Here is a 12,046-nt window from a genome sequence, read left to right as displayed (position 1 = left end):
TTTATTTATTTATATATTTATTTATTTATTTATTTATTTATTTATTTATTTATTTATTTATTTATTTATTTATTTATTTATTTATTTATTTATTTATTTATTTATTTATTTATTTATTTATTTATTTATTTATTTATTTATTTATTTATTTATTTATTTATTTATTTATTTAAGTTATCGGACAGCCTATGGATATAATGGATGACGGCAACTTTTTCCTCCTTACGCGGGGCCTCTGGACTGATGTCCGCTTTATTCTGGCATAGTTTTTTTAGAACACCTTCGGCCGCAGACACAAGAACATGGGAAAGGTACCCAACACATACCAGCAGCTTACACTGCTGTGAATGGATGAGGTGCGGGCAAGCGTTTTAGAGAATTAAGAAATAAAAGCGAGCAATTGAACATTTCAAAAGTTGAAAGTGCGATGAAGTGAAAGGTAACGATAATTTTTCGCCACAAGGTTTGAATATCCAGCAGGTCCGATCATAATGCAGTATGACGTTAATATCTAGTAATTGAGTAACACTTGTTTCAGGTAATTCAAACTTTAGTTCTAGAGGGAAGTGGTCACGAAACAGCGCGAGGATATTAAAAGCGTCATCCTGAAGGAACCGTAATTTCTGTTTAGTACAACGAAATAGTCGTCAACATACCTTTCTCCGTCCTTGTCTTGGTGCGCTACATTTTGCTCCCTTCAGTCATGTTGCAACAAGCCCAAGCATCTACCCTTTAGGCATACCGAAGTGAGTTCCCGCATTTTTAGGAGGACGGTTATTTTAGAATGTCCTCTATTGTCATTATCCTCCTGATATTGCTTTTCAACGGAATGGAGTACACGAGTGAGAAAATCACATTCATCACCGAGCAAATTGCAAAGTCGAGAAAATGTTTTTGCATTCGGGTTGAAACTAAAGAAACGATACGGAGAAATGACTCAGGCGTGTACAACAATATCACGATCGAGTGAAGGTTTCGATATGATTCAGGTGTTTCCCGAATTGGGCGCGAGTCTATCGGGTGTTTCCGCGCTGGTGTCAGGCCAGACGCATTTCAGTAAATACTGGTTCAAGATGGCGGCATATTATGTAGAGCTAATGATCCCCACATCTAAAACAATACTACTGTTTCTTCTCATTAGAAATGGACGCGATGCACAGCGTCCCGAGAGATTTGTCGAGCTAGACCTTAGTCACTTTGGTGGTGGTTTAGCTATTGCGCCTGTATACTGCTTTTTACATCCAACAAAGGCACCTTCTTAGCGGAGCAAATTCAAACCGGCTGTGTTCGAACTCTGGTATTCGGGCTCGGTAGATGAGCCTTAACCACTTAGCTGCTGCGAAGGGTGCCTTCGTTTTTTATAATCAGGAGTAGGTAAGATTAAACATCGGCCAGTTTTACGTTTCTTGTGACAGTCTCTTCTGATCCACACTTTGTGCAGGCAAAGTGGGTGAATAATACTGGAATTGAATTCTAAAGCACAAAAAGTAGTAATTGAATTCGCACGTGAATTACAGCACTATTTAATTAACCTTTTGTAAGTAAGCTGTTTTAATACACTGTGGACAATTCAAATTTGGTTGCACTGATATGCTGCTGCCCCACCTGTCTGTCGCTAATCGTCTGCGACATGTACACTTGTTTTCAGCCCGGCCGGCAATTTCTCGCGGTCGCCTGTTGTGCACTCTATAATGGATCGGGCTGCTTTTCCGTGCACGCACGAATGAGCCGGACCGGTCTGATCTGGTGCCACGCTATACAGAAAAAAAATCTGGGCCCGCTTGCACGATAAAGTCCGAGCTAAGTCCAGACTTAAACAGTGTCTTTAGCAAGGCCAGGCTTCTTTAAGACTGCTCGGGTTCCGAACGCTTCCTTCGGTTCGGCTCGTGTTCACCAGGGTGGCTTCCCTGAACGCCCTCAGCAACCACATGGGGCATTGTACCTCGTGACACAATCTTAAGCCGCAAAAGCAATGGCACGGATTTTACACAGCGCAAGATTGACCAAATGTTTACATCTTACAGCGGGGACAGTGCCAACGCATCCCTGTATTTCCCTAATTTCTCTACTTAGACACCTGGCGTCCTTGTGTCTTAACCAAGATGGCACTAGAGTCGTAATCGTGCAAGCGACTTATTCAAGTCAGGGCTGAAGCCCAGTCTCTACTCCAGTCTTAAGCGGCCATGCTAGTAGCCTATCCTTTGGACTCAGTTAAGTCTGGACTCGGCTAAGACAGCCTTAACATCGTTTCGTGCAAGCGGGCCCTGGTCTTATGAGCCCTGCAGTCAAAAACATGCTTGCTGGTGACAGCATGGTCTTTATTCCGAGTTTGCGCCGTTTCCAGAAGTACTGTTTTCGCTTCATCGTCATCTGTCATCTGTCTGGTGAAAAAAAAAAAAAAAAAAAAAAAAACAAGAAGGCATTGTGAGTTCCGTTGCCACCAGTTCGCATTGAAGCGTTTCCAGCGATCAGATGAGGATGAAAACAGCAAACACAACAGCAAACAGGAATGCGGCCTTGAAGGCACATAAACATTTTGGTGGATTTTTCTACTGGGCAAAGAAAACAATTCTGCAATCTCTGCCTTAATGCAGGCATGCGACAAGACGCCGGTTCTTTACTGTATCGCGGGCGTCGTGCCATGGAGGACGCTCCTACAGTGGCCCAGATGCGCGCAGCCGGTGCCATCCCTCTGGTGCTGACCAACGTGCCGGAGCTTTGCATGTGGACTGATGCCAACAACCTGGTGTATGGTACAACTTGCAACCCGCACGACACTCGCCGTGGACCTGGAGGCAGCAGCGGTTAGTCGAATGGAACTAATTAAAAACTACACAAGCTCCGATGTTGCTTCGATGGCTAGGCCCGTCTACAGTGCTGTTCTGCAAACAGCCCCATCTGCGTACAATGCGTACACTATCCAGACAACACATATCGTAGACATTTGTTTAATATGCTCTTCGCGTTAATGACATATAACAGCGTGTTCTAAGAAAGAGCGTAAATGGACCGGCCTTTGTATTGTAAGTTTTCGGACGGTTTTGCAATGATCACGCATGCATCATAATTTACAAACAGGAACGCCAGCACTGTATACGAAACACCAGTGAATACTGTTAGGGTGAATACTTTTGTGGCTATTGCTTTGAGTGCTACTAGCTACAGAAAACAAACAATATGACCTGATTTTATGTACTTACACGTACGCTCTTACTTGTGCGGTGTTTCATTTAGCGCGGTGTTTTGCTAGCGCTTCCACTTTTCCACAATGAACCCTTAAATTCCGGACTGGTGCATAGTTCCATTTCCTTATAGCAGTTCTGCTCGAGACCTTACGCAGTTCGGAATGCAGTTAGCCCCGCAGCCGGGAGGCAATATAAGCCCCCATAACATTTTTCTCAGAAAGCGCCGTCTCACCGAGTGTCAGTGGCCCGACGCCTTGAAAACGCCTCCACCGGATTCCCGTGCATTGCGTAAAACTCGTAGCGTAAACCCAAAGGAAGCGTATACTTGATCTATTTGTGTTGGTATTCGGCTATAGAGCTTGGATCCTAAAGGGCTAGTTACTTTCTTATAAACCGGTACACGGTTCTAAATTCTACTCGCCGAACGGAGAGAAATGTAATGCCGTTAGCAAAGAATGCAGTTTGCGAAAGGGTTGTAGGAAGTGCTTCGGCATGTTAATGAATTCTCTAGAATATTCTCAACCGAATTTTCTGAATAACAGATAAACAGATACAATGGGATACCTGTAAGGGTATAGCTCTTGTTGTTGCAGGTGGAGAAGGCAGCCTTCTGGCTTCAGCTGGATCTCTTATAGGATTAGGAACTGACATAGGTGGAAGTGTGCGAATACCAGCAGCATATTGCGGGATCTTCAGCCACAAGCCAACAGCTGGTGAGTGCCTTGCTGTGCTTCAGTGATGTGCTTTCTGTGCTCAACGTTAGTTTGGCAGAGTATGAAATCCTGCCGGAGCCTGCTCTTTTCGTCTCACTCATTTAGGATCTACAAAGAAAAAATAACCGAAAGGGCAGTTGCATCAATTTTCCAGAATTCTGCTACATTCAAGGATTCAAATCTATAAAGGCTGCGGGTAATGCATGTTAAGTATTTTTGCGCTAGAATTCAGTCTGGTTACGTAATCGACAATCAAAACTCGAGTGTCTACTCTCATCACTGACTTACAGCGGAGAAGCTCAGTGATGACGTCACGGACGGCAATATTTATTATTTTCGTGGTCTTTGCCCAAATCCTGCGGGGCTTTTTTCTGACGCAGCTGAACAATATTTCTAAGGCTTTCCTTTCGATAGCATCAGTTTTACCCCTACAAATGAAGCGTTTATGTGCTGAAAGTGTACTGGTACCGTCAATGACATCATCATACGCCCGCCATCCGTCGCTGTGCTTTGTGGAGAAGACTGATAGCCGTTGCGGTTTTAATCAATAATTGCGCCAGGGTTTCAAATGCTAGCGACAAATTATTTAACATGCTTAAACTGCCAGCTATTTTCATTCGGTACCTCGAACCTGATTGAAACTTAAAACCGATGTAGTTTTCCTTCAATTGTATCCTTACTCAACATTATGTGGCATTAAAATATAGCCACATGGGCAAATATTCTCGGCTTTGCGAATTTATTCAGCGGGTCGTTTTTTTTACTGCATCTTTCGTTAGAAATCTTTGTAGATAATCAACGAGTAGAACGTTGCGTTTGGGATAGTTGCCTCACATTGGCGAAGATGCTCAGTCATAGGCATAGCCAAATGCATCAAGAGGGAAGGTGTTGTGAAAACAAGGTAACGGAAGGCAAAAATTAAATGGACATTACTTGCCCAAGAAAGACAGCGCTTGACTTCGGTTATGCATTGAGAATATTTTGATGTTCTGGCGTCGCAGGTGTGGTGCCAAACACTGGCCTCCTCCCAGATGTTGGAGACAACATGCGAGAATACAACTGTGTTGGCCCAATGGTGAGGTTCTCGGAGGACCTCCCTCTGCTCCTGAGGATACTTGCCGGAAATGCAGCTGAGCGGCTCAGGCTAGACGAAGAGATCTGTATACAAATCAAGAAATATTTTCGAACAACCAGGAAAGAGCTGGTTGCTCACTGCTGCGTGTTCCTTAACAGAACGATAGAGTAGATTGCCGAGTAGAGGTGCTACCCCGGCTGCGTCCGTAATCCCCATTACGTATGTGGCACCTTAAATCTGCCATTGTTTTCGTTTAGCGTGCAACAGTGCTTCCGTCCCATTGACCAATTAGTTAGAACCGTTATATTATATAGTCGGCTAGTCATCTCTTGGTGGTGCGGTTTGTTTCGGCGATCAGCGAGACGACAGGCCCCGATCGTAGTACATTGATAGTGCAAGCAGAAGCCACATGCTCGATAGCACCAAGGGGAAAATTTATGTTTAAAAAAATAAAGATCGGTTACATATCAATCCAGTGCATAAACGTCGAGCTGGTCTTGAAATATTTCAACTTTTTGTTTCTTGGTATATAGAAGCAATGTCTCCGAAGACAGCTTGCTCTTCAAGATTTAAAGTTGGGGCGCCTTTTTATAGATCGTTTATAAGTGTCACTAACAGTGAAAAAAGCAGTTCGCTATCTTTAGCATTGTCGAACTAACTTGCCAAGCTCGCTATTCCCACTATGTACCGACCGTCTCCTCTTTTTTTAGGTCGACATGGGAAGGCTGAAGGTGTTTTTCACGGAAACCGAAGGAAGCCGTTATATCAGCCGTGTTACTGCAGAGGCTCGTCAGGCTGTTGTGAAGGTGAGTACTATTACAGTATTTCAGATGAGATACTGAGTAGAGGACTAAAAGAGAGAGAAAGAGAGCACTTGCTGGTGCTCAGCTTCATTAAATCTATTTTGAAGAACGAATTTCTAAACGAGCGTAAGAGTATTGCGCTAAGTTTCATGAGTGTCGACCTTATAAGCTTTGAACAGCGCTAACAGATCGAGGGGAGCAGATGATTTCATCAGCTAACAATTTTTTTGTTGCTAGCCAACACAAGTGTTTGTCTTCGGCAATAGACACCTCCCGGCAGCAAATACACACTTTTTTAATCTACACAACTACACCTTAATGTATCCAGAAAACAAAAAAAAATTATGCCCGTGGGGCAAGAAGACACCGACACTTTAACACAGGAAAGTTCGAGCAGAATGGCTTCATCCCAAAGGTCAAATGGTACAAACATTACCAGTCGAAGGCAGGTTTGTCTAGCTCTTACCTGGAATGCCAATTCAAGCTAATCAACCGGTCTGGAAAACTAGCAAGAACCACCAGCGAACAGAGCTGAGGACACTGACCACAACTCTTACAAAACAACAATCTGGACTCAATAAATTTTAAGTGTGTCCCGTCTCGCCTCTTGACACTGCTAAAGGGATTCCGTCCTTATAAGCCGACTAACCCAACTTAGCACTCTTTCTGAGCGCACAAATTCTGCTGCAATAAAAATCGCTTGTCTGCCTTTCTCCTAGCTTTCCTGTGTTTAATATGTATTCAGTGTTTCCAAACAAAGCATGTCTAAGCACATCGGGTTTTCGCAGTCACAATTTTGGCATTTAGTGAAAAGTAATATAGCATAATATTTGAAAGTGAGTAGCTTCTTTTATAAGTTTAATTTTGGCCATATAAAACAGATGGCGTAATTTAGTTGCATTCCTGCGAAGGAAATTATGGGATTGGCTTGGTTAGATTGCGAATATAAATGTTCGAGAAAGCTTTTTCTTGTCTGTAAAGGATCGGAACGCTGAATTTTAGACCTTAATGTACTCTTAGCTTCCTGTTACCGTCTGTGCGTTACTTCTTCTTTTTTAATGGCAAGTTTCCGTCTAAGCTTTTTCTACAGTTTGCTGAGAATTAAACTTTCAAGGCTTTTCACAATCCAACACAACCAATGCACTAGATGTTGTTGTTTTTTTTTTACATTAAGGTTTCCTGAACATGCCTTAATTTAATATAACTCTTGAAAACGCCAACATTACATCCACCACGTATCGTTTTAAGGGATACGTTTAATTATTTTTATACGCGTTTTTAACAAGTCCTCCTATTTATAGCAAGCCCTTCATTCTGGAGAATGCATAGGGAAAAGCTGCTGAGAAAGATCACCTTAGAGCGCCATATAGTATCAGGCTTCTGAAAAATACGTGGTAATGGTATCACCAAGCAAGACGCGCCACAGGACATGTTTCGAGGCCTACCAGTTGGACTGCCAATCTAAATCCGGATGCAACCAGCAAATAATTTATGAAAGATAATAGCTAGCTGGTCGCAGCCCTGTAAATTTTCTCTGAACACTTTAAAGCATTTCAGCTCAAAGACGAATGTGGCGTGTAAATCTCCCTAGGTCCATTCAACAAGTCTTCTGGTGACTGTCGCAACTTACATAATGAGAGAGCTCTGATGCATTATGGGAAGTTTGTCTGAAATTTCGCTGCACCTAATCATCTAGTTGTTCTTGTGCTCGTCAGTTGGGAAGCTCTGTGATATTCGGATTGCTTTGTACGGCACCCAGAAAACCAGAAGCGGCTCGTGTCTGCCTGGCGTGGGGCCGAAGAAACGACGAACAGGAGCATGAGCAGCAATAAAGGTCATGAGATAAAAGGATGATGTGCTCTTCTAATATTTTCCGCATGGAAGCCAAAGTGGCTTAGTCATTTTCGAAATATCTAAATTGTCCCAATGAAAGTTATTGCCTAACACATCACGCATGGGAACAAGAGCGACCACGTTCGAACAGGAAACCAATGCAGGGAAAATGAAGAGCTTCGGTATCGGACGCTTAAAAAGGAAGCCGGCGCCTCTCACACAAAGGAAAGCGTAGGGGACTTTTTTTTTTTTTTTGTGGTGATCGCATTGGAAGTACGAATTATTTGTGGACATAATTGACTATAGAGAAGAAGAAAAAGCAACCACATGACGCATGAAATCAAAAACCACTACCTCCTGATTCGCGTGCGCTGCTCTACCACTGAGCTATGGCAATGGCTGTTTAACCTTCCAATTTCTTTAGGACTTTTGTTGAGTGTAACATATCCTTGAGACCGTCCGTAAGCGATATCTTTATCCATGGCAGCGAACGGAGAACGTCCTTTGAATTCGTGAACACTCTTCTGCTAGTCGCGTTCATGCTCATCAGGAAGGGTATGAAACAGGGGTCATCGAAGGTAGCAGCCTGTTCGCGATTAAAATACTTCAAATTAGGAGAGAAGAAAAATAACGTAAAAAAAAGCATTCCGCCCTCTTTTTGGCAGATTTATTAGTCTTAAGATTCTGCGCGCCGATACCAGTAGCAAAGTAGTGATGTCATGTCTCCATTCATTCAAAAAAAAAAAAAAGTTTTAGAATGTTTGCGGCCTCCTTCTTACTGTGTACATTTGTGAGTGATATTACTGGGTTCAAAGTGGGGAGAAGTACTTTTCCGCCCAGATTATCCGTGCCTCACAGTGCAGCCTGTGAACTCGGCGCAAGATGATTTTGGCGGGAAATGCTCTAAGGAAAAGCAATGCGACTCGTGTTTGTACGAATGGCATTGATTTCTGTTGCAATAATGCCACCGTCTAGGAATTGGAGACAAATTAATCTGATGAAATTTTATGGAAAACAAAGGAAGTCCGAATCCCCAGTAAGCTAACGAGGGAGTAATAGACCCAGCTGAGGTCGTGAGAGTCTGCGTCCGAGCTAATGGAGCTCACTCGATACGCTAACGCACGGTTAATACAGCTAGAAAATTCATATTCTCCGCTATAAGCTCCTGATGTCAGAGTAACTTGATACCGTATCACCGTCAAACACCCGGTTGTGTAGAGAGGACGCAGGCGCCCTGTCCTGATAGTTACAGCGTGCAAGACATTACCAAAGGTACCAGATGGAGGAATCTGTATTTCAACACCGGAGCCGCATGCGAATCGCTAGCGCACATTCAGGCAGTCGCGTTCTCTAACTAAACAGTTTGGTAAAAGTATCCTTGCACGCACGTATTTCGATAAATTCACCCGCGAATTTCAAGGCCGCAGCGTTAGAGGCTTCTTCCTGCGGAATATCCGGGATTGCCGGCGTTGAGGGAAAAATCAGGTTCATTGCTTTACTGGGAGGAACTTGACAGGTAGCATTGTCGAGAACTGACTCGTCGATGAATTGTGTGATGTAATGGGACCACATGGTATCATGAAGTTGGGAGGGGTTGTCGGCTCGGTTTGCTAATTTTAGGTGGGAAGCTCGGCTAAGAATCAACTTTCCAGTGCTTTTGGATGCCGAGTCAGGCGCGTATCTCCTGATCACTTAGGCACAGTCGTAGATAGCTTGATTAAATCGAGGCTTTGTATCAATATCAAGCTCTTGCTTACGACCGGAAGCTAGATAACGGTGTCGCTTAGGATATCAGAGGATCAAATAAATGGTTGTTAATTAAATGACCTGATACTGCATGTATATGAGCCAGGAACCGTAAGCGAAGCGCTTACGGGGGCCAATAACGCTACTGTGCCATACCCTTTAGGCTGACCGTACGTATCCCCACATATATCAGCGCAGCTATCTCTAAGCATTTGCGTATGCAAGGTGGTGATAGTAAAAAGGCAGCTTTCACCTGTGTGATCTTTTCGCTCCCATGACGATTGCCTCCTATCGGAGGCCCACATCGTCAGAGAAGAAATGTCGCTTTATCACTGTGGTGCCGTTGGAAGCCTACTCTTCATACACTATTGGCCTTGCTCTCGATCCTCACAGCTTTACCTGCGCGACTTAGATTGAGTGTGAAACCTTCAGAATAATACCTGTGAAGAAACTTGCGTGGGCTAGAAAAATTCTATAACTGAAATCGAGGAATGCAACTACCTTTGATTTAATAAAAAACATGCATGCTATTTGCATTTATCAAGTGGATTAATTGATTTTATTAACTGGACCATTTAAGATGTGCAAAAGCGGATTTTTTGTGCTGCCGAAAGTTCATTAACAACTATCCTGGAAGTCTAGTCTTTAGAATACTTTTAAAAATAAGGAGTAAGTAATAAGAGTGCTTACCATACTGTTTTCTTGTGTATAAACTCCACACCCTTTCTCACCTTTTGAAACAGACGTTAGACGCGCCCACTTAATCGTTCAAGTATGGAGGCTGTGTGATGTCGAATCTTGGTAGAATTTCTATGATTTCGGTGTTATTATCGCAAGATTTCTTATTGGTATGCAAGAAATCATATGGAGTCTGTATATTTTATATTTCGTGCGCGCTCTCTGCATAGGCGGCATAGATGACGTTCGTGTAATTTCCGTCACATAGGAAGCACGCGCCATAACCATTCGGAGTCTCACATTATCTTAACAGAAGACTAACGCAACTTTAAGAACTATTATACCGAATGCTTACTAGGAATCAGTTCTTTTGCTTCAGTGTTGTGCAGCCAATATGAAAAGCATAGCCACTTTGAACACCACCGAATCCTTTATAACTACAGGTAGCGGCCGGTAGTGATTACGTACTGTTGACGCATAGTACCGACCGCCCGACAGACATAATGTTTTTGTCTTTTTATAGGTTAAACGCCGGCTCAAGGAAGTAGTTGGCTCAAAAGTTCACCGGCTGCGCATGCCAGAACTTCAGTATGCAATGGTTACGTGGTTCAAAGTTTCCGCTGCGAAGGAGCCCCAACTTCTCGCGCTAAACGAGGAGAACGTGTTCATCGGTGTTTTACGAACTCTCTTTCGAGCTGGCCGGCACACGCTAGCCATTTTGGCTGCCTCCAAGATTGCAGCGGCATTCCGATTCACACGCAATAAGGACGCGGAAGAGTTCCTTGCCTCCGTCGATTCCGTGCGCGAGCGCCTCGAAAAGGTGCTCGGTGACAACGGTGTCCTAATCCTACCGGCGGAACCAAGCACGGCTCCTTACCACAATCAAGACCTGCTTTTCTGGGATTCCCCAGCAATGACGGCGCTGTTCAGTATCCTCAAGATGCCCGTCACAGTGTGTCCAGTTATGAAGTCTGCGAATGGGCTTCCTCTGGCCGTTCAAGTAGTGGCGAAGAGGGGAAACGACCGGCTATGCCTTGCCGTCGCCAGGGATATCGAGCAACACTTTGGTGGATGGATAAAGCCCGGGACTCGAAACTGAGCGCAGCGACCTACTTTGGACGAAATGTTTAAATACGAACTTCAGCGGGCTTTAGAAAAGCCTGTGAAATTGTGGGCTGAGAGGAACGCAGAAAATTTTGAAATTTTGGAAGTCATTTTTACAATAAAGGTTTTTCCACAACGACAAGCTGTAAGCAGTATTTGGCATTATGAAATCACATGGTGCTGGCTATCTGATTTCGCATCAGCTCTTCCTTCGTAGTTGAGGTTTGCAGGATAACCTTCCCATAAACTGTTCATCTTTCTCGAGCGACTGAGGGCAACGTGATTTTTCAATATATGAGCCACTTAAATTAGTGACTCCGCCAATTTTGATTTTTTCGGACGAGAAGAGCTCGGGATTTATTCAGAGTAAGCGCAGCGCTCGCCACAGTTCACGTAGCCAAGCTGACATAGAATTGTGATGGTTCGCGCCAGGTACGATTTCATCTTGGTGCGAACAAGTACAGCTTATTTGCTTAAATAGTGACAAGAGCATCAAATATGATGCCCTATTACGGTTGTCTTTTCCGCAGGATCCAAAAGTTTGCCTATGCTTAACCTGCACGGTAGGATAGAGGAAAAAAAAAACAACAAAAACACCTCTTAAGAAATGGCTAGTCAAGCTAAATCTTTCACACTAAAGAAATCCTGCGACAGCTCCAAGAAAACTTCAAGCGAGCCACCATTCAGCATGATATGTAAAAGAAACGGTGGTAAGACGTTTTTGTACCAACAGTGTTCAACTATACCTTACACTTTGTACGGTAAGCTCAGGCTTTAAAAAACAACTGACATGAGTGCTTTAAAAAACAACTGCAGCGCTCAAGAAAGTATGGATTCGAATATAAATTTCAAAAGAGAGATTGGGACGCTGTCTATATTGGCGAATCTGGGGATATACAGAAGACGAGT

The 12,046-nt window shown here is 43.5% G+C and overlaps 1 protein-coding gene across 1 annotated transcript in view; it reads left to right on the top strand.

Annotated features, from left to right (window-relative positions):
* The window catches only part of LOC146196436 (fatty-acid amide hydrolase 2-A-like), a 33,119-nt gene extending 21,906 nt beyond the window's left edge, over nt 1–11,213 (top strand). The window contains exons 3-7 of the mRNA XM_084596358.1: nt 2,595–2,804; nt 3,779–3,898; nt 4,900–5,052; nt 5,682–5,779; nt 10,557–11,213. Coding sequence (XP_084452484.1) covers nt 2,595–2,804; nt 3,779–3,898; nt 4,900–5,052; nt 5,682–5,779; nt 10,557–11,132 — 1,157 coding nt within the window. The 3' untranslated portion in view covers nt 11,133–11,213. The remainder of the gene's footprint in view (nt 1–2,594; nt 2,805–3,778; nt 3,899–4,899; nt 5,053–5,681; nt 5,780–10,556) is intronic.
* The last annotated feature ends 833 nt before the right edge of the window (nt 11,214–12,046 follow it).

The sequence above is a fragment of the Amblyomma maculatum genome, chromosome 3 (assembly GCF_055883805.1).
Source record: "Amblyomma maculatum isolate TAMU_Amacu chromosome 3, ASM5588380v1, whole genome shotgun sequence".
NCBI lineage: Eukaryota > Metazoa > Arthropoda > Arachnida > Ixodida > Ixodidae > Amblyomma > Amblyomma maculatum.
Note: the sequence above shows the minus strand (reverse complement) of the source record. Positions and strands in the feature narration are given on the sequence as shown.